At 43.0% G+C, this 22,296-nt stretch overlaps 1 protein-coding gene across 3 annotated transcripts in view; it reads left to right on the top strand.

Moving 5' to 3' along the window:
• Positions 1-10,079, top strand: part of KLHDC10 (kelch domain containing 10) — a 54,479-nt gene extending 44,400 nt beyond the window's left edge. For all 3 annotated transcript variants that reach the window (XM_027101933.1, XM_027101934.1, XM_027101935.1), the window contains 7 exons: positions 623-777; positions 1,977-2,125; positions 3,704-3,788; positions 4,651-4,717; positions 5,769-5,816; positions 7,620-7,759; positions 8,391-10,079. In XM_027101933.1, coding sequence (XP_026957734.1) covers positions 623-777; positions 1,977-2,125; positions 3,704-3,788; positions 4,651-4,717; positions 5,769-5,816; positions 7,620-7,759; positions 8,391-8,600 — 854 coding nt within the window. In that variant the 3' untranslated portion in view covers positions 8,601-10,079. The remainder of the gene's footprint in view (positions 1-622; positions 778-1,976; positions 2,126-3,703; positions 3,789-4,650; positions 4,718-5,768; positions 5,817-7,619; positions 7,760-8,390) is intronic.
• The last annotated feature ends 12,217 nt before the right edge of the window (positions 10,080-22,296 follow it).

The raw sequence follows: 22,296 nt of genomic DNA, 5'->3' as shown, positions 1-22,296 counted from the left end.
GACTCTTACACTATATCAATTGAATAATTGGTTTAAAAAAAAAAAGTCACTGAAATAATACAGTAGCAGTATTTTCAGAATATTTGCCATCAGAGAGAGAAAAAGTATATACAAGTGTGTGTGATGACAGGAGCAGAAAGTTACTAGCAGGATATTCGTGTTCTTTTTATCTGGTGGAGGATTAAGATGACAGAAACTATAATTTAAAATGTAGAGATCATTCCCCTGGCAAAAACCGAATGGTCCTTTTATCCCTTCATCCTGAGTCCCACTGGGTCTTTGCTAAGGCAGCGATGATCCTTCATTTTCTTTTGCTTTACTGTGTACTTGAACTGTGTTAAGCAGCAGTGGTGGATTGTAGTTCATATCATTCTGTATTGTTATATACAGTGTTTCATGCATTTCACAATACATGTCACATATCAGACAGTGAGCTATGTGAAATAGTGTGAATTAGATCTTTTTCTGTAAAACTTTGTAGTAGTTGTATGTCAGTGGTTTGAGCTATCTTCTGAAAGTATTAAAGCGGACATTTTTGAGTTTCTCAGATTTTCTGGGTTAATGTGGGAACACATTGCAGGTAGCCAGTACAAAAATGAAATTTGTGCTTCTCCTTTCCCAGTTGTGCTGCATGGAAACAACCTGTTGGTGTTTGGAGGAACAGGCATCCCATTTGGTGAGAGCAACGGCAATGACGTCCATGTCTGTAACGTGAAGTATAAGAGATGGGCTTTACTCAGCTGTCGGGGGAAGAAACCCAGTCGTATATATGGACAGGTACCAATCTATAGCCAGTCATTGTGGATGTATTTGTTCAGATTTTCTAGTTCCAGGAACAATGTCAGAATATTTATATTGCCACCAATTTTTGTTAACGGAGAATAAATTCATTGTGGTTACTATTTGATATTTCAGTTCTGATGTGAAATTGTAGTTTGTAAATCTGGTTGCTTGCCTTCTTCTTTCCTTTTTTTCCCCTTACTCTTTGTTTCTGATTAAGATCAATGATCTAGACCTGTATGGAGGTTTCTGTAAATGTCAGGACCTCACCCACCCCCAATGAGAGATTTGGCTATTTATGGCCCAGGTCCTATCCTCTTTAGAGTGTTATGATGCTTTGAAGAGCTTTCTAACCTAAGTAATAGGGTAGATGATCCCTATCTACTGAGTCCCACTGGGTCTTTGCTAAGGCAGTGATGTTAAGAGACTTTTATACAGATCTGAGCTAAAACACAGATTATGTAGAAATTAGTTTCCAGTTAGGTTCTAGTGCTTCAAACCTTAGGTTTGAAAAGTTGTATCTAAAAAGGTAGGAAAACAACTCACCATACTTCAGGGACCCTTTGAGAGTAATGGGCTAAGCTTAAAACAACCAAAGCTGTGGCTTCTTTCTCAACTAGCACTGGCTGGCACTGGTGCTGATACATAGCTTCTGAACTATGTGTGAGGCACATACTGGATGACCATATCCCACCACAGGAGGCATTTAAACTCTAAGAAATTACCATAACAATAGCAAAACTTACACTGAGAAGAGTCTGGTGGAAAATGTCAAGTTTGGGGGACTGCCACCTCTAGACTTCTTACTTAAGGGATTCTGGTGCCTTATTTTCATATTTGCTCCTTCTCCTTAAGGGCATTTTTCTTCAGACTGCTTAGAAAGTGAAGCAGCTTTCAGTGGAAATGCTCATGTCCATGATCTATAAATTCTTTGGTTGGCTAGGACCCCTAAGGATCATCTGACGCCCTTTGCCTATCTAGATAGAACTTTCTTTCCAGTTGAGCAAAGGTAACTTTTCTAAAAATAATCTCTGTTTCTCTAAGATCTTTAGTCCTTTTTAAGGGTCTGATTTTTAGAAAGTTAAAAAATACAAGAAAATTTCATAAAAGCTGATTTGGGGGTATCTAATAAGGTTACATTCTTCTTCAATCAAGTGTTAACGAGGAAGTCTCGTTCACCTTTCCTCATTATCCAGGCCATGGCTATCATCAATGGCTCCCTTTATGTCTTTGGAGGGACAACTGGCTATATTTACAGCACAGACCTGCACAAATTAGATCTCAATACCAGAGAGTGGACACAACTGAAACCAAACAACCTATCCTGTGATCTACCAGAAGAGAGGTGAGATTCTAGGATTAAAGCATATTTATTCTTTCTTGCTAAGATTTTACTTTTTTTTCAGAATATTGGCAGTATGGTTTGAAGAAGACCCTTTGGCCTGGTTAAAATAGCTAACTGGCTGTTAGATCCCAGTTCGGCATTAAAGAAGGATCTTCTGGTGAGGGAATGATATCTCCCTCTGAATTAAAGAATTTTTTTCCTGTTATTTCCTCTTGTACTTCAGTTTTCCTGCATTAGGAAAATAGTGAAACCAATGGTAACAATTGTAACTAAATTTCATATTACAGGCAAAATAATTACATTCTAGTTACTTTTTGATTTCCCTTCTTAACTTGCATATTAGGATTCTTTGGCTTATTTGCTTACAGCCGTATCCCCAGTAAGAACACAGTGCCTTGCCCATAGTGGTACTCAGTGAGTGTTGGTTGGATGGTTGGAAGAAAGGAAGGGAAGGTCATTTATTTTAAGTGCTCTGTTAAACACTCAAACATCACATGATTCTCTTTAGTTGCCTTCTAGTAGCAGTCGTAGATCTTTCACTTTTTTTTTTTCCTAATAGCAGTTGCCTCTTCTTAGAATTAAACTCACTGGAAAACTTAAAGAGGTTTTTTTGCCCTCTAGTTTAAAAGCAAAGACAGTAAATAATTTTTTATTCACTGTTTAGACTATTATGTCTTTGTTGCCTTTAAAAAAACGACATATGGGTGCCAAGGAAGACTTATTTCTATTGTAGTATCTTAGTGGGCTGATTATTGCAGAACTACCATGAGAGGACTTGGGAGCTGGCTTCGTATGGGGAGCAATTTTGATGTAATTTATTTTATCAGCACCAGGGCCTCCAGGGAAAGGAGGAAATAGATTGTTTTCAAAGCATTTTCACATGGTTGCCTTCTTTGAATCATCTTATGGACATATTATAACTTGTTTCAGCTTTTAGCTAGACTGCTTGGATAAAAGTTCTGGTAGGTGTTTCATATTATATTCACAGTTTTATGTAGCATAATTTTTCTGATATTTTTATATCTGTTAAATAAGTGTCTTAATTTGAAAGCCCATAGTCTAAGCTTTCTAATTAAATGTAGGCAAATCACTTTTTAAAACTGTAATAATTTCCCCCCTTATACAAAGTTATCACAAAAAGATTATAGAAAATCTAGAAAATACCAATAAGCAAAATGAAGAAAATAAAAAGCAAAATCTAAACTCAGGGATAACCAGGGTTAACATTTTGCATGTATCCTTATAGTTATTTTCTGTGCATATTTGTATATCTATAAATTCTTAGTAGGATTATAGCCTATCTGCTCTTATATAACTGATTTTTTTTTTCAGTTAATGACATGAAAAGAAGTTCTCAGTATATTAACCATCCTCTGTTCCTACATTCTTATTGGTTGCATGCTAATCCATTTTTTATATATTGTATAATTTATTTAACCAATTCACTATTATTAAACATTTGGGTTATTTCCAATAATTTATTATTATAAATAATGATGCAATAAAAAGTCTTGCAGCCAAATCTTAGGTAGATCATTTTTCCCATAATTATAAATGTATTTTATTGTATATTTTCAGATACAGACATGAAATTGCACATGATGGGCAGAGGATTTACATCTTGGGAGGTGGTACTTCTTGGACAGCTTATTCCTTAAACAAGGTATATTAAAAAAGAGAGAGAGAGGAAGAAGGCTAGAGAGAGGCATGTGTTATACTAAGCATAATAAGTAACAATTCTGTTACTGTAGATATTGTAATTTTCAAGCAGTTTCTTCATCAACACCTATTTTGTGTTAGACGCTCTTTATAAGGTTGAACTCTGTGCCCCTGATATGCTTTCCAGTTGACAGTTGCATAATTACGCACTGAAAATACTTTATTAGAATTATCTCTTTATGCTAGATGAGAAAAGACATTAAAAGAAAGATAATAGTAGGTTAAATGGAGCAACTAATTAGATTTGGAACCAGGATTCTCAGAATGTCACATCCCTCTCATTGTCAGTGCTGTGTATCTAAAAAGAACAGGCATGTTTAGGACTGCACATCACTACCTTTAGAAAGCTGCGTTCTGAAGGGCTTTGATTCATCTGTCTCTGTGGCATTTCTAAATCCATATGTCCCAGGGGAAATCTGTAGGCCTCAGAGCTCCTGATTGGGAACCTTAATGGTCTTTTTCAAGTTTTGTCAAAACTGCAGTTCCGTGTTTTCTTACCAACACTTGCTTTCTTCTGTTATAAAAATGATACATGTTCATTGTAGAAAATGTGCAAGTTGCAGAATTCCAACTTTTTTCTTCATTCTTTTCTATGATTTAAAAATAATAAAATTATGTATGTGCTTAATTTTCAATTGCTTCATTTAATGTTTTGCCTTATATTAGAATTAGGAAAGATCAGAGAATAGCAAAGGAAAAGAAGGCTTTTCAACCAAGAATATGTTTGTACAGGCTGTTATGAAAAATCCAGTTTTCAGGCTAGCTAAAATTTTTTGTGTATCCTCTTTTTTTCTTTTCTCTCCAAGATTCATGCATATAACCTTGAAACGAATGCATGGGAGGAAATTGCAACAAAACCCCATGAAAAAATAGGTAAATTTAAAATATTGATTCATTTATCTTTAATAAATGTATTTTATAGTTTTACTTGTTCTGAAAGAGAAAAAGGAATTTTATTGCATTATATGAGAAGAAAAATATCTGTTAAATTGGTATTAGAAATTACTTGTGGGACTTCTCTGGCGATCCAGTGGTTAAGACTCCAAGCTTCCACTGCAGGGCACACAGGTTCGATCCCTGGTCTGGGAACTAGGACCCCGCATGCTGTGCGGCGTGGCCAAGAAAAAAAGAAAAGAAATTACTTGTATTCCTTAGCCCAATTATTATTCTTCCTCAGCAACTGAGCAGAGACTTCTATTTTTTTTATTTCATTTTTTTAAATTTTATTTATTTATTTATTTTTGGCTGCATTGGGTCTTCATTGCTGGGCACAGGCTTTCTCTAGTTGCAGTGAGCGGGGGCTACTCTTCGTTGCGGTGTGCGGGCTTCTCATTGCAGTGGCTTCTTTTGTTGCGGAGCACAGGCTCTAGGCACGTGGGCTCAGTAGTTGTGGCTCACGGGTTCTAGAGCGCAGGCTCAGTAGTTGTGGCGCACAGGCTTAGTTGCTCCTCGGCATGTGGGATCTTCCCGGACCAGGGCTTGAACCCGTGTCCCCTGCATTGGCAGGCGGATTCTTAACCACTGTACCGCCAGTAAAGCCCATGAGCACAGACTTTTAATGGGGATTGGTGAATTCTGTGGAAGAGGGGAAATCTGGGTAGGATAAAAGTAGGCCCTTAAATCAAGATCTACCTGTCTCTTTGTGGGTAAAAGGGCTTGGGAAAGCCACTAGTAACCCCTGCCCACTGCCACCTCACTTTGTTTTCCTGACACCTTAACATTATATCATTATGATGAAACTTATGATGGCTTTATTCTAGTGTGAAATAAGGCAGGATTGGAAGGACTAGTCAATGTTTGCTTTAATGCAACAAAGGGATTGTTTTAAGCAAGTTGTTCATAGTATGTCTTTTGCTGTGTCGGATCACCATTACTCCCAGTCTTTCTGTGAATAATGGAATTTCTGTATTTATGTGTTTGGCAGGTTTTCCTGCAGCCCGAAGGTGTCACAGTTGTGTTCAGATAAAAAATGGTAAGGATTTTAAATAACAGGCTGGTTCCGTTTTTGTAATTGTACATACTGAGATTATTTTATTTCTTAATGATAACTCTTTAAAAGAGGCATAACTTTGGGGAGAGTCTATTTCTTTTAGTTTAGACTTAAAGGGAAATCCATAAAGTTCTGCGTCTCTCAGCAATTTTCATAAAGTAAACGAATGTATTGTTTGGGTTCCCTCAGTTATCACAGAACTCAAAAATAAGTGATAAATAAGCTTTTACTCTACCACCTAATCGTTCAGCACCCCACCTCAACAGATGTCTCTGGTTTTGGTGGGTAACACTAATAATCCTGACATACAGTAGAAACCTTGGTAGACATTGTATTAAAATTGTAATGGCTCCTTCAGAGTGTTATTTCATTAAGTTTATTCTCTTCTCTATCTGATACCAGATAGAACTCTTAGTGCATTCTTTGGCCATATTACAACACAAGCATTGTATGGCTTCAGAAAGCAGCTGCAGCTACTTTATCTGAGTGTGATAAATGACTCCTCTTTGGACAACCGTCCTGTCTTTTAATTTACAGCTTATTTTATAGTTGGATATACCACCTTAAATTTTTGGAGGGGAGGAAGGTGTGTGTAAATGAGTTTGATAGCCTGTATCCTTTCAGCAGCTTAGTTCAGATTTTACTAGGATTATGCTGCCATCTCTAGTACAGAGGCGCTTTTTATTATGCTTCTGCTCTTTGGACAAGATTTATAGATAGTGGCGTTGTTCAGCTTTGCCTCTCTAAGAACGGATCCATACTTTTTTTAAATCCTAGCCAGAAAAGTTTCCAGTGTATTTTATAGTTTAATTGTATTGACTTAAACTTGATCTAGATTTGAGTTAACACGTGTATTCATTTGGTTCTTTGAGTCCAGGCACCATACAAATGGAATTCAGCTATAGTTGTGGGCATTTAGCTTGAAGGTTCACATAGCCTTCGTTACATGTTGTCTACTTAGTTATAACTAACTGACTTTATAAAAACAAAAAGAACAACAAGAACAATAATTTAAAAAAAACCTTTGATTTTGGGAAGGTTTTGTTCCTGACATAAATAACTGGTACAGGTCAAATGGGACTTCAAACTGTCCTCTTTGGGCTGAAGAAAGCTTGGAAAAACCTCTTTTGTGCCCCCAAACTGAACATTGCAGGTTAATTGTCTAAGTAGAGAATGTTTGTCTCTATGGGCAGAAAAATGTCTATCCTTTTCAGGATGTTATTTAAAAGGAGAGTTTGCAGCCTGGTGGCCTGCAGATGTGTTCTCTTTGGCTCATGTGTGTATTACAGTTTTTGAATTAGTGGCCAATATTTAAAAATCAAAATGTTTCACTTTTCAAAAAATCTGGATTTCCAGCGTCTTATAAAAAATTGGAAGATCTGGCAGTTGCTGACCCTAAGTCCTGCATGGCATCGATGAGCTGGAGCTGCATCGCCATCTTCCTCGTTAGAGCATGTGCACTCCTGTTTGTTCCCTGGACCTATTTGTTTATTTTCCCTGAACCTTCTTGCTCATTCACTTCCTATGCCTGGCACCTGTAGTTGAGAACCTAGACATGAAGCTTCCTCAGAGGCTCGCATTCTTAGCCCTAGCAAAGATCCCAACATAGTGTCCGAACTTTAGTGAGGGACAGGACAGCAGCATGAGCGGCCCGCCAGCTGGAGTCCTGTATGGTATGGGGACTGAACTGGTCCCGTGTCACCTAGCCGTGAGAGCTACTACAGGACATGCTGTCACCGTGGCCCTTTTCCTTTGTGTGATTTTGGCTTTCTCTTTTCCTGATAGATGTGTTCATTTGCGGGGGCTATAATGGAGAAGTGATCCTGGGAGATATCTGGAAGCTGAATCTGCAGACTTTTCAATGGGTAAAGCTCCCAGCTACCATGCCAGAGCCAGTTTATTTTCACTGTGCAGCTGTTACACCAGTAAGCTTTCATTTTCGTATCTTTTTTATGTAGTTGCAGATGATAAGGAGATATTTTTAGAGATATAGCAAGAAAAGAAGATTCTGATATTAGCAAAGCTTGGATTAAGAATGTGTTTTTAAAACCTTTCTTCCAAAGCTAGCTCTTCCTCTGAGAAAAGGGGAGAAAAACCATCATAATACAAGCTTAAAAGAGCAACATAAATGTAAAAGCAATGCTACATGTGGCATTCAGGCCCTGACAGTGACATCAAAGGTGTTTCCTGGGAAGGCAGAACAGTTTTACCCCCAAGATGCCATGTTATTGAAGATTCTACTAGTTTCTTGAATGCAAAGACCTTTATTTTCACCTTGTACCCTGGTACTGGGCACAGGGGATGCCTAATATAGTCTTAGTTTACCGTTGTTGGAGTTGTTGTTGAAGTAAAACCAGCCTCTTGCTTTTCCCTTAGTAACTCCTTCAGTATCTAAGCCTTTCTTGATCTCTGCACTGTGTTGGGATCAGTGAGAAACTTTTCTGTTTCCTGTTGTCTAATTCAGCCTACTATGAACTTTTTGGCTGAATCTTCAGCGTAAGTACCTGTTTCTCTCCCATGTGAATTTATCCTCTTTTGACTGCCATTTGTTCATAGGCTGGTTGCATGTACATTCATGGAGGAGTGGTGAACATCCACGAAAATAAACGGACTGGGTCGTTGTTTAAGATCTGGCTGGTGGTTCCTAGCCTGCTGGAACTGGCGTGGGAGAAGCTGCTTGCGGCCTTCCCCAACCTAGCAAACCTCTCCCGGACACAGCTTCTGCACCTTGGACTCACACAGGGACTCATCGAGCGCTTGAAATGAGGATTTCTGGACTGTTCATTGATACTGGAAATGTTAATTTAAAGAGACTCCTTTATTTATGGGCAGTGTAGAATGTGCTACAGAGAGGATTGGTTACCCTGATCAAGGCCTTATTCAGAAAATACATCAGATGCCTTTCTGTAAATTGTTTTAAGTTTATGGAATCTCACTTTCCCTCGTGCTTTTTTCTTTGCTTCTCTCCCTTCTGCCCCAGTACACACACACATACTCACATACTCCCTCTTCCTTGATGGAGTTGAGGGAAGGTCTGAAAGTACCTTAATAATGTTATGAATTAAGATAAGATAAAGAAAATTTTAGAGGAACTCTAGGGATATGACCCTGTCAGGCAGTGCTCTATAAATTAAAGCAACGTCATCGATAAAAACAAAAATAAAATTTAAAAAATTAAATCCAGCAACAACAACAAGAAGTTTTGGGGATAGAACAAGAAGGCTAACCTTGAGACTCTTGCATATTATAGGGAAAGCTAGATGTTTAACTTCCTGTTTTCAAAGGTACATCTAACTGAGTAGCTGGATCTAATGGCAGCGGTGGTTGATGTCTTGCTGCCTAGGTACCCAAACCGATCCTTTGACTTTGGAGAAAAGTTAAGCAGCTCAGCAGCTCTTGATTAGTGATTTCTTTTCTCATCCTTATGGTGCCAGCAGTGATTAGAGTTGACTTGTCTAAAGACTTTACTGTGTGTTGTAATTGTGCTGTTTGTCGTTGCTCTTAGAAATTATGGCACCAAGAACATGTCAAATCAAGAAATTTATGGTGGTCGCAGTTCTTCGTTCTGGGCAGTTTTGAAATTCTCCTATGCTTATTAATGGTTTCAAGTATCTTTTTGACTTCACTGTGGGGAATTGCAGACCCTAAGTGTGTGGCATAAATGCTGTGGGACATAAATGTAAGTTCGTGAGAGGCCTGAATAGAGCAGGGCAGGGAGGGCTTCTGCTCTGGGCTGTGAACTTTGACTGTCATATCGGCCATTTCCTTTCAGAACTGTTTCTTTTTTTTCTTTCTTTATTGGAGTATAATTGCTTTACAATGGTGTGTTAGTTTCTGCTTTATAACAAAATGAATCAGTTATACATATACATATGTTCCCATATCTCTTCCAGAACTGTTTTCTTTTCTCACTCTGGGCCGTGCACCTGCCGTATTCTCAGGCAATGGGTTTTATCTCTAGAAAACCAGTTGGCCCTTGATTTTTCTCTTAGCTTTTTGCCTCATTTTCTGTCTGCTTTAATGTGCATGGTGCTGTGAGTAATTGCCTAGTAACTGGATAAAAGGTCTTGGGGAAAAGCCACAGTTCATTCTTCCTGAAGAACTAAGTATCATTTTTAAAACTAGCATGAGGAAGGAATGAAACTGAGGATCATTCACTTTTTGGTGTGAAATTTTAGTTCTGGTTTGTTTTGTGTTGTATTTTAATTCTAAAAAAGAAATGACCTAAGTTTTTACTTGCTTTGCCATCAGGCTGCTAGAGTGGTCACTGAGACATGAGCAGTTGGAAGTCCTTCGGTGTATGAAAGGTGCTAAAGGTGTGCAAGAGGGCACAGTGCTGATCATTCCGTTGGTTACGTCATAACAGGAGACTCAGATGGGAGACTAGGGACATGTTTTTGCTTTAAGTGCCTCTTTTTCGCTTAGCTTTTAAAATTATTCTTCTCCCTTCGTCCCAGAAGGGAATCTCTTAGGCTCATGTGTGGATTGAAAATCACCTTTGAGTTATGGCTAAAAAGTTACCATCTAGTGTTCAATTCTGGGGAAGAGAAGAATGTGGCCTCTAGACTTGGACTCCTAACCTCCAGGCCTTATTATAACCTCCCATCCATGTGGGGTTGAGTTCATAGAGCCTGTGTTCTGCAAGGTCTTGTAACAACGTTTCATCTGTGAGTTTGGGTCCTTTTGGGGAATGAGGGGGTAGGGGGGAAGCAGGGAAAGCAGCAACTCCTCCAGAGGCCCCATCCCCCTCTTGCCATGACCAGTCTGGCCTTTAACTTCTTGCCACCCACTACTAGGCTTGTTCCAATGAGGAGCTCTCTCCAGAGCAGGTCAGTCTGAGCAGCTCCATTAGTTCAAAACAAAGCTTTGCTGCATGACTCCAATCTAGTCTCTGGATGTTTGGGCAGAAACTATCCATAATTAAACAAGTCACACTACCCAGGGTGGCAAAAGGATCTTTGTCCTGGATTTTTTTTTTTTTAACATCTTTATTGGAGTATAATTGCTTTACAATGGTGTGTTAGTTTCTGCTGTATAACAAAGTGAATCAGTTATACATATACATATGTTCCCATATCTCTTCCCTCTTGTGTCTCCCTCCCTCCCACCCTCCCTATCCCACGCCTCTAGGTGGTCACAAAGCACCGAGCTGATCTCCCTGTGCTATGCGGCTGCTTCCCACTAGCTATCTATTTTACGTTTGGTAGTGTATATATGTCCATGCCACTCTCTCACTTTGTCACAGCTTACCCTTCCCCCTCCCCATATCCTCAAGTCCATTCTCTAGTAGGTCTATGTCTTTATTCCCGTCTTACCCCTAGGTTCTCCATGACTTTTTTTTTTTCTTAGATTCCATATATATGTGTTAGCATATGGTATTTGTTTTTCTTTTTCTGACTTAACTTCACTCTGTATGACAGACTCTAGGTCCATCCACCTCACTACAAATAACTCAATTTCGTTTCTTTTTATGGCTGAGTAATATTTCATTGTATATATGTGCCACATCTTCTTTATCCATTCGTCTGTTGATGGACACTTAGGTTGCTTCCATGTCCCAGCAATCCCACTACTGGGCATATACCCTGAGAAAACCATAATGCAAAAAGAGTTATGTACCAAAATGTTCATTGCAGCTCTATTTACAATGTCCTGGATTTATAGGGATCAAAGACTGAATGTTCAGCCTCTGTGCTTATCCTTCCATAGTCCTTGGGATATAAGCAGGTCTCTAATTCTGTGACACAGAGAGCTGAAAGAGAGACTGGTTCAATCCACACTTGATAGCATCTTTTTTTTTTTTTTTGCGGTGCGGGGGCCTCTCACCGCTGTGGCCCCTCCCGCTGCGGAGCACAGGCTCCGGACGCGCAGGCTCAGCGGCCATAGCTCAGGGCCCAACCGCTCCGTGGCATGTGGGATCTTCCCGGACCGGGGCACAAACCCCTGTCCCCTGCATCGGCAGGCGGACTCTCAACCACTGCGCCACCAGGGAAGCCCCTAGCATCCTTTTTAAAACCTTTTGAAGGCGGTATTCTTTGAGGTAGACTTTGGAGGCCTGACATCCAAGACCTTGTGTGTGACGTTTTCATAAAAGTACATATCTTTGGTCTAAAGTGTCTTCTTTTAATATAACACTAGTGAAAATGATGTAGTATGATCAGCTCTGAGTGCTATAGAACCACACATGTGCACGTGTTCTGAATGCCAAATGAGACTGTGTGTATGATGACTTAAATGTAGATGACTAGAATTTTATATAGGGAGTCACCAGGCATTTTAGTATATCCAAAACCAGCACTCTGAATTCCTGACACTGTTACTTGACTTAGGAAAGTTTATGCCTGCTGCTTCTCTGCCTCTTTGAGGTACTCCCAGCTATCTTACTGCAGTCCTGTAAGTTTAAGTGCAATATATAGAAACACATATGGATATATACAGATTATATATAAGGTGTGACTATAAAGCAGGTAGACTACTATTTTGTATCTGTCTTGGGGAAGCCAGCTCATTACTTTAGAGTCAAATTATACCAAAAATTTGAGATGTGATTGGCTGGCTTAGGCCAACTCTTGGTAAAGCTGGACTTTCAAGTCCAGTGCCTCCTTACTCCAACTCTTTAGAGACTTGTTGTTTCTCGGGTTTGTTAGAATTGAGACTTTTCCCCAGTCATATTTGTACTATCTCATGTTTGCATATCTTCTTACATTTCTTTGCCTAGGAACAAGGAAGTCTACCTGTAAGGAGTTTTCTAAATGGAGAATTAAAACCTAATATTTAATACTATGAGTTCTCCCATGTATATACTAATTTATCTGTGAAAGTAATACTTTATTAAATGAAGAAAATGATGCTTTCTTCATTTAATAAGGTATTTTCCATATTCTGGAAAATCTATAAACCAATATAGAATAGATTGAAATTTTAACTGTTCAGGGGCCAAACTGAAACCCTTTCTACTGGCAAATCTTCTTTTTTCAGGGCCCTGGTGACATGATGTAAAAATTTGCTCTAAGCTATTCGTGTCCATTACATAGCTAGATTTAAAAATATAATAATAAACATTAACATTTCTAAGCAAAAGGTATATTAACAGTGACCTTTCATTACCCAGAGTAAAGCACAGATAATTGAAATCCATAGATAATCAGTGTTTCAACTTTTCTATCAAACAATTGATTGATTTATAGTTCTTCCTTCTCCCTACCCTTTCCCACAAGCATCTCCTTTTCAGTGGAGTGGGGCTAATGTGTAGTTAGAAATTGAAAAGCAGGAATCACGGAGGGGCTAGAAACCAGCAAACATATAGGCAGCCCAGTTAGCTGTAGGTGGTCAACCTGATGACAGTGGTTAATGGTGAGTTTAGATGTCACTCTTCACTCTTCTGCTTTGGCATAGTCTCCTGCCCTGAGTTCTAGGCTGTCTCTCCTATAACCACCAAAGAACTCTTAGCACATATTGGAAGAAAAAAGCTGTGTATGATGCAGAGGAAATCCCATCATTTGAATACATTTCTTTGGATCTTTGCAAATACTTGCTTTTCCACTATTCTTGAAGGAGCCTCAACCTTTCCTACAACCCATAGCTTGGCTTGTAGGAAAGGTTGAATTATCCTCTAAGACTACATTGGTCTTAATTCTGTAAAACCAGTTTGTTTTTATGTGGTCTTAAAGATGTTTAGAAGGTGGCATAGGTTACTGAATTGTCCACCTGCCAGCACTCTGATATAGCACAAAAAGTCAATTTCCTCATTCTTCATTGTTCTAGCATTGAGCTCCAGGATGGATGAGGGTTTATGGTCCTATGATCATAAGCTTCCAAAACTGGTCACCATTCGCTTAAATTGCTTAGGTTCCCCAAATGCCTCGGGGCTCTAGGAGCGTTGGCAGGGCCTGAGGTAGGCTTGGTAGAGTTCTGTAACCTCTGTGTGCATCGCCACCAGATCATGCCCAGCAGTGGCGTTTCCCTTCTAAGGTCGTTAGATTTGGTGGAAAGCGACCTCTTCCCTCATCTGGTGTTATGGAAAGAAGTTTTGAGTTGTGCTTCAAAAGTGGTACCATCTTTTTAACATAACTTTCATGTTTTTATCTTTTATTTTTTTCACTTTTTAGAAGTTTTTAAAAGGCCCTGCTTAGTCACTGTACAGGGTGAGTCAGAGGCAGTTTCACCAAGCTGTAGTAATTGCTGTTTTACTAGTTGCACATTTAGAATACAAAGGAGGCATCAGAAACACACTGATTTTCTCTAAAGCCACTTCCTTGTACACAGAGTCTGAGCAGGGACAGCGCCAGGCATCTCCCTGTAAAGGCACCTGCCAATGAGGATATTTCTGGAAGAACTAGGCAAGAAAGGGAAACCTCACTCACATGCAGTCTCTGAGGCGAGCCTGGGCTTGGCTCTTGGTACAGGGTATGCTTAGGCCACACACGATGCTTGCCTTACTTTAAAGCTGTTTGCCACAGTCCTGTTAAATAGTGTGGAAGTCCTTTTGCAGTCTGGTGTGCATGCCATATGATCAGGACAGCTTTTCCCACCTTACCTGGTTTCCTACAAGCAGGTAGGAAATATAGTGAATTTACCCTAAAATGTCCAGTCTGTATTTATGTATCTTGTCAGTGTTTTGCTGTTGGTTTTCTAAAACAATCTGATCAATAAATCTTATCCAGATCTATTTGGTTCAAGGCCACCTTGATTGTCTGACAGTAACTTGTGTATGTGAGCTCACCTCTATGACCCAAGCGTCAGTCCAACCTACCTCCGCCACTCCCTTTACCACCCCACAGGGTCCAGTTTTCTCTCTGTGTCGTCTACCTTTCACACCCACCCACTGTGGGCGCCTTCTCTCTGCTCCCCCTCTGCAACTCCTGGACACACGTAATCCACTCAACGCAACGTGGCTCCCTCCAGGACATCAGCAAGGGAGTAACTGTGGGGCAAGGCATACTCCCTTTTACTGCCCCCTCCCATATATTCCCCAGACCACCTCCACACAAGTTTATATGGATGTATCAAGACTTCTGAAGGGTTGGAGGAGCTACAGGGAATTCAGAGAAAGAATGTGAACCTTTACATACAGAGTCACGACTATCTGTATGATTCAAGGGAAAAGCCCCAGGAGGATCTGAGCCCTTCGCCAAGGTCCTTTGGGAATGAAACCACAGTTCCTAGTTCTGGAACTGGTCTTCCAGATGCTTCCTTCTCCAAGACCTCTGCTTTGTGTAGTTTCACTTCTAATGAGATCCCCTCTCCCAGTAGTACTTTTCTTCATGTCTCTTTAAGTGTGAAGTAGGGTGGACACTCGCAAGTCTGGTCACTTTTAAGGTCTCCCATCCAGAATTGCACATGCACCTTTCGTTTTCCAGTGTTTCCATTGACAAACTTTTGGATCAAATACACCTTCCCGGGATGAATAATCTTAGATATTATAAATCCACAAGGAGGAAAAGATATAATTTCTGCCCCTTAATTAATTCATAAACCTTCCCAGCCCACCTTACAGTTAACATTTTACAGTTATTATGCAGAGCAATTTTATTTCCTTTGGTTTATTTTTCCTGTCTCTTCAAAAGTATACTCCCCTCAGACCTCCCAGGAATAAGAAATGGACCTTACACCTTTTAAACCAGCCAGAGCTTCAAAATGAACTCGTGTTAGTATCTGATTTGGTTCTTAGATGAGACCCATTGTAGCTTAGGAGGAGTTTTCAGTGGCTTAGTTGGTTCGGGTGGGTTTGTTCTGCCAGTTTCATGCATAAAATTCTAGTTTGTCAAAATGCTATCACTAAACTACTGTTAACTGAATAGTACAACCACATTCTCTTGAGTTACTCTTCTGCAGTAATTGTTTGAGGGGAGAAGACATTGATAAAACTATCCAGTTCCCATACTACCTTCAGATGAAAGGCCCAGGTTCCAGACCAGCCCTAGACTATAGAATTTTCCATGATGATGGAAATGTTCTGTGTTTGCACTGTCCAATATGTAGTAGCCACTAGCTGCTGGCTCTTGAGCACTTCAAATGTGGTTTTTGTGACTGAGAAACTAAATTTTAAATTTGATTTAGGGCATCCCTGGTGGCGCAGTGGTTGAGAATCTGCCTGCCAATGCAGGGGACACGGGTTCGAGCCCTGGTCCGGGAAGATCCCACATGCCGCGGAGCAACTAAGCCCGTGCACCACAACTACTGAGCCTGCACTCTAGAGCCCGCGAGCCACAACTACTGAGCCCACGTGCTGCAACTACTGAAGCCTGTGTGCCTAGAGCCCGTGCTCCGCAACAAGAGAAGCCACTGCAATAAGAAGCCCACGCACCACAACAAAGAGTAGCCCCTGCTCGCCACAACTAGAGAAAGCCCGCGCGCAGCAACAAAGACGCAATGCAGCCAGAAATAAAATAAAAAAATAAAACAAATCTAAAAAAAACTTTTTTTTTAAAATTTTTGATTTAAATTTATTTAAATGTAAATAGTCACACGTGGCTAGTGGCTACCTAGACAGTACAGTTCTAGAAAAAGACATCCTGGAGAATTGGGAGACCAGGGCTTGGCTCTTGGCTCAGTCCATAATAGTTCTGTATGCAATTTGCTTTCCTTTGGGCCTTGGTTTACTCATCTGTCAAGTGAGGAGTTTGGCTAGATAATCTCCAAGGTCCCTTTCAGATCTAACATTCTGTGATTATGACCAAAGGCCTGGAGCATAATGGTGAACATCATACGTGAGAATCCACACTAGGACTGGACTTGCATTAGCTCTTCACCTTGATCTTCATATTAAAATCGTTGATCCTACTTTGATAGGAGGTCTACTGCAAAAGCCAGGTAGTTCCTTAGTGAGTGACACAGTAAAGGGTACCCACTTGCTCATTGCAGGCTCCGAGGAAGAGTGCTGAAAATGGAGTATGGAATAGAACAAGGCCAGCTGCCAGACTCACCTATGACCCACTGGTTTCCAAGCACGAGGCCTGCTTGTTAAAAACAGATTCCCGGGCCCAAATCCCAAGGATTCTGTTCTTGTAGGTGGGTTATTTTAACATACTCCTCAGTTGATTACAATTTAGCTGGTTTACAACATTTGGGAATCCTTGTCCCACAGCTGAGCTAACTGTCTGGTACTGGCTGAGATGACCAGGAGACCTCCCTGCCTCACTTGTCACTGTCACACTTCATTGCCCAACAGGGAACTAGAGCAAAGGTCAGAATAAGTGCTTCCCAAAACTTGCTCTGTTAGAACTCAGTGTGAAGATGGCAGACTGGCCACCCACATTCTCCTCCTCTCCCCCTTGGAAAACCACTAGTAATGATAGTAAAATGGCCTTAGTTTTCTTTTCCCTAAAATGGGGCTAATAACAATAACCTGTCTCTTGACATTATTGTGTGCCTTAAATGAGCAGATACATGTAAAGTGCTCAGAACGATGTTTGGCACATAGTAAGCATTATTAGGTTGCTCTCTGGAGTTGAAGGAATAAGAAATAAAGGTGAAGTACTTTTACTTACTAAAATTATAAAAATAACCAATAAAGAAACTAAATATGAGAGGATGAGACAGGAGAGGTGGAGTGATGGAAGTGAGATAAATCCTCATCTTCCATACCAGGAAGGAAAAATACAGAATGTCTCAAATAACCAGGAAACACATTAATTAGAGATGTAAAGGTATCCAGAGAAAGACAAAAGAGCTAACAGTTGTAAGACAGGTTGGAAGGTAAGAAGAGCTGCAGCAGGGGCTGCTGTTTTTTCAAGTGTGTTCTTGGTTTTTGTTTGTTTGTTTTCCTTTTTTCCCCTTTATAAAGCAGAATTTCACAGCTCTTTCAATTTAGTTCTTCAGGATACCGTAAATCTGGGTCCCTTCTGACCAAGTCTGGCTGTAAATGATTGGGTAATTCAAAGGATGGGGAAGCCTTACCCCATTCACAGATTGCGAAGCCAAGACAAGCCAAGTCAGAGGATTTGCCACGAGAGCTAGCCTGAACCGCAAAGCCCAGAAAAGGGGCGCCCTGCCTGCAATTCCGACAGGTTTTCTGTAATAACTGCCACCCGCCGGGCGGGGCCTGGCTGCAGGCAGCAAGTCGTTACCGAAAGAACCCTTATCGAAGGGCGTCTGGAGAACCACATCCGCCCACCCTAGCCGCCCGGGGGTGGGCTGTTCCGGGCAATGAAGCCCTGGGCTGGGGCAGGGAAGGGCCCTGCTGTCAGGACTTCGGGGTGCGCTGGGGTGACAGCTTCAGGGACGCCGGATCCCCGACGCGCCACCTCCACTCCTGCAGTGAGACCCCCGCCGCCCCGGCTTTTGCCCGGTTGGGCCTTGGACACACGGCGGGGCAGTCGAGAGTCGAGTTTCTCCGTCCGCAGCAAGATTACCTGGTGCTGCACTCAAGCGTCGCGAAGAGCCGTCCCGGTGGCTCCCCTGCCTCCCCCTAGCGGGGATGGAGCCGGCGGAGCTCCTCCCGGAGCGGGCAACCGCCAGCCGGCTGGACCCGGAAAGAAGTGGTGGTGGTGGAGGGGGTCCGGCGCTCACTACCTCTGGGTCGGTTCCTAACTGAGCACCTACTACGTGCCGAGCGCAGTGCCGGGTGCTGGGGATGCAGCAGGGAATATGGCCCTGCCTTCAGGGAGCTTGCATCTGGGTCCGGGTCGGGGTGGGGGGCTAATGTGAATACTATTTTACGTTTTACATAGAAAAGTTAGATAAAGCCATTTTAAGAACCCAGTGAATGAGCAGGAAGAGCTAGAAAGCGCCATGAGGAAGAATGTTATGGTAACAGACCAAACCCACCTCCTGGAGTCTTCTAGAAGGAAGGAGAAAGGGGAACCCGGAAGAAGAGGTACTGGAGGCGAGAAAGGAGAGGCAGGCCAGGCAGATCATGACGAGCTGGGCAGATAGTTTAGCTTTTATTTTAAGAGCAGTGGAAAACTTTAAGGCAGGGAGAACACAAAAGGATGCTTCTGGCTGCCGCAGGGAAGGTGCAAGAGGAAGCAGGACTCTTAGGAGGACATGGCAGCGGTCCAGGCAGGGTGAGGATGCTTTGGGCCGGGGCAGCGGGCACGGCTGGATTTCAGCTCTCATTCCTCCTCACCCCCAGCAGGGCGCTCTTGTGCAGTGAACAACTGCCCAGCTCTGGGCTTAGGCCCAGCAACCTGGGCCAGCACCGCAAAGACTTTACTATCACCCAGCCCCGCAGGGAAGAGGAGGGTAGGCCGGAGAGAGGAGCCCCGGACCCTGCCCGCCCCAGGGCCCAGAGCCTCCCAGTGCAGCCCACCACGCCTACCGGAGCGGCTCTCAGGATTGGAAAGGGGCGGGGGCACCACTCTGAACCGGAATGATCTGGTTTAGAGCGGCTGGCTTTCCGTCCTCCCTCTCCTTCCGCGACAGGCTGGTTTTTGCCGCAGTCCCTGACCAAGGTAAACAGAGAAGAGGGAGGAGGGAAGAATGTTCTGTTTCCATGGCAACCCAGAGGGCAGTCGATATGGCGCTCTCGGGTGTGTGAGTGTGGCTTCAGGAGAAAGAAAAGGCTCATTAGAAAAGCAACAGGGAGTAAGGCCGCTCCCCACGCAAACGGTGGGGGGTTGTTCTGGAACATGATGTGGGCCTGGAGGAGGGGAGGAGAGGAGGCAGGAGTCACGCACTCGCGGTGGAGTGGCAGATGAGCCAGAGGGCTGGGGACACACCAAAGTGCTATTGTGACATCTATCGATCTGTCACTCATCCTCACACCCAGGAAGCAAAAAACAGAGATGCCAGAGCTCTCAGAGCCTCCCCAAACTCACACCTGGCTGTCCCTTTCCAGAAAATTTTTTCGTGGGGCAGGTCAGCGGAGGGGCAGTCACAGATTAGATTCAGAGCCCCAGGCCCAAAGACAGGGTTTGTCTGAAACAAACAACTGCGGGTGAGCTAGGGGACACCGCTGTCCCTTCTGTGCTCCCCTCAGAGGCCTCCTGGGCTCTTCCTGTACCTCCTTTAGACCCCTGGAAGGCTGACACCTCAATGTGGCATCATGACTATGGAAAAGTCATCCTTTTGCTGAAGGGGTGAGTGTGATGAAATAGACTAACTTCCACACAGGATTTTGGGTGTAGGGTCACAGAGGAGTGTCCCCCTCAGCCCTCCAGAGGACAATGACTGTCTCTTTTTCACCGTGCCACTCTCCAGCCGCTGACTGGAGCCCTCTTTCGCACTGCGGTCTTCCCTCAGGAGCAACGTGAGGGCATCATGAACCGCTTCTGGTTTCAAGGCTTCATGTTAGATTCATCAGAAACTCTTTCCACCAGAGGAATCGGCCCAGCAGCTCCTGGGAAGGGCCCTTCTCTCGTTTATCTCACCTGTGTGCGCAGGGATGGGAGAAAATCTGGAACAGAGGGAACTTGTAGGTGGTAAACTTCCTGCCCCAGCGAAGCAGAAGGAACCTGCTCAGAGGAGAAGCGGCTGCAGTGACAGTACAGGGGAAGCTGGAGGGAGGTGCCCTCTAACTTCAGTTTCCCCAGGCCGTGTAGAGAATCCTGGCAGTGGGGTTTCAGAGCCCAGGAAATGCTCACCCACATGCTCTCCAGCCCACACCCTTCTCTTAGCCTGGGCCCTCAGGCTGTGGTCTGCCTGGGGGATAGACACCTTCAGGTCAGAACTGGGGTACAAGGGAACGCCAGGGGAGCACAGGAACAAGGCACAGAGATGCTCTCTTCCCTTTCAGAGCACCCAGAAGTGTCAAGTTTACTCAGCTCTTTCCATGGCCCGTGGATACCAAACTTCTTTGACCTCAACTCCCGCCACCCTCTTCCGGCCACAGCACTGCCTCGCTGTTCCTTGACCAGTCAGTCATGCTCCTGTGTCAGGGCCTTGGCACTGGCTGTTCCTTCTGCCTGGAAGTCTCTTCCTCCAGCATCCACAGGGCTCAATCTCTCACCTCCTTCTGTTCTTTATTCAAATGTCATCTTCTCCATGAGGCAGAGCCAGGGATAGAGTGAGGTGAGTGAGGCAACCCAGCCTTCCCTGACCCCTCTATTTACAATTGTAGACTGCCACCCCGACTAGAAGTCCCTATCCTCTTCCCAAAGCATGGAACACCATCTCATTTAGTATTTATCCTATTTATTGTCCAACTTCTCTATTAGAATGGAAGTGTCATGAGGGCAGGAATCATCCCTGCCGTGTTCTTGTTCTGTTTTACCCCAGAGCCTAGAACAGAGCCTGACACACAGTAGGTTGCTCAATATACACTGCTGAATGGATGGATGGATGGATGGGTGGATGGATGGGTGGAGGCGTGGAGAGACGGATGGATGGTTGGGCTGGTGAATGGATAAATGAGGCCATGGGTTCAATAGGTTTTGTCTTTCACCTGTTCTCAAAACAAGTAAAAGGTGTTCTGCATGCAGCTTAAGAAGATGCTGGCAAAGTGACCTAACACTCTCTTGGTAAGGCACACTTGGGATGCACAGGACTTACTATTAAAAAGAAAAAGAAAGAAAACTAGCTGTTAGAAAAAAGAATGAAGATGGACTCTGCTATTTCTACCAGACCTGGTAGCCTCTGCAGGCTTTAAGATTCCTTCTGTGGGACAGCGATGACAGCACGGGTAGAGCCTGAGACTGGAGTCCAGGAGCCTGCCCACTGGGTGGAGTAAAGTGTAGTGGAGGGCGATAGCCGAGGTGCGCTCCCTGCCCCTACCCCATGCCAAGGACTTCTGGGGATTGCTCAGGGTGGGCAGCCATGAAGCAGCTCTCTGTGGGCTTTGAGCCCAAATGGGACACGCTGGGAGGTCTCTACCACCAAGAGACTCAGTGGGTGTACTGAGAGAAGATGCAGGAAAGGCGGTGGAAGGGGTGGGGGGAGGGACCACTCAGAACCACACTAGTTCTTCTCTCAGGCAGGGAGCCCTGACACCTGCAACTGCAAGCTCCACATGCCCCTCTGCTTCATGAGGCTACCACTGTACCGCTCACTGATGCAAAGTCCCCTGTAGCTAACTGGCAACAGCAGGTTCGAACAATGTCAGTCAAACCCCACTTGCAGTGTGAGTCACCTTCAATTTTCTGCTGCCTGCCTCTTTCCTGATTGACCTGATAAATTCAGGACAGCTTTTATTGCTTTGGGCAAAAAAAAAAACCCTGCCATTAAGATTTACAGAGCCAAAATCTGGTACAATGTAATCTTCAGAGTACTTTACACAGTGAGTTTCAGAAGATGAGAAGTTAGCATTTCAGAGGTAATTTCATAAAAAGGATTATCAGATTAATCACTTTGTCAATTTATTAGTGGTGTATAAAATAATTAATTAGCTTTCTTGGAGTCAGCAGTGCGAAAAGGGACTCTAAAAGGTACAAAAATGACTGTGTCAGACAGTTAAGTATGTTTTGGGCACCAGATCTTGAGAAAATTCTCGCTGGTGGAATGTCTGGCATGGGTTCTGTGGCACAGAGACAAATAAGAAAGAGAAAAGCTCTGGGAGTGCCCAGGTCTCCCTGAGACCCTTTGG

This window comes from Aethalodelphis obliquidens, unplaced genomic scaffold (genome assembly GCF_003676395.1).
Source record: "Aethalodelphis obliquidens isolate GAN/ISIS:26980383/991018 unplaced genomic scaffold, ASM367639v1 scaffold5, whole genome shotgun sequence".
Lineage (NCBI taxonomy): Eukaryota > Metazoa > Chordata > Mammalia > Artiodactyla > Delphinidae > Aethalodelphis > Aethalodelphis obliquidens.
The sequence above is the reverse complement of the archived record's forward strand: the minus strand, read 5'-3'. Positions and strand labels throughout refer to the sequence as shown.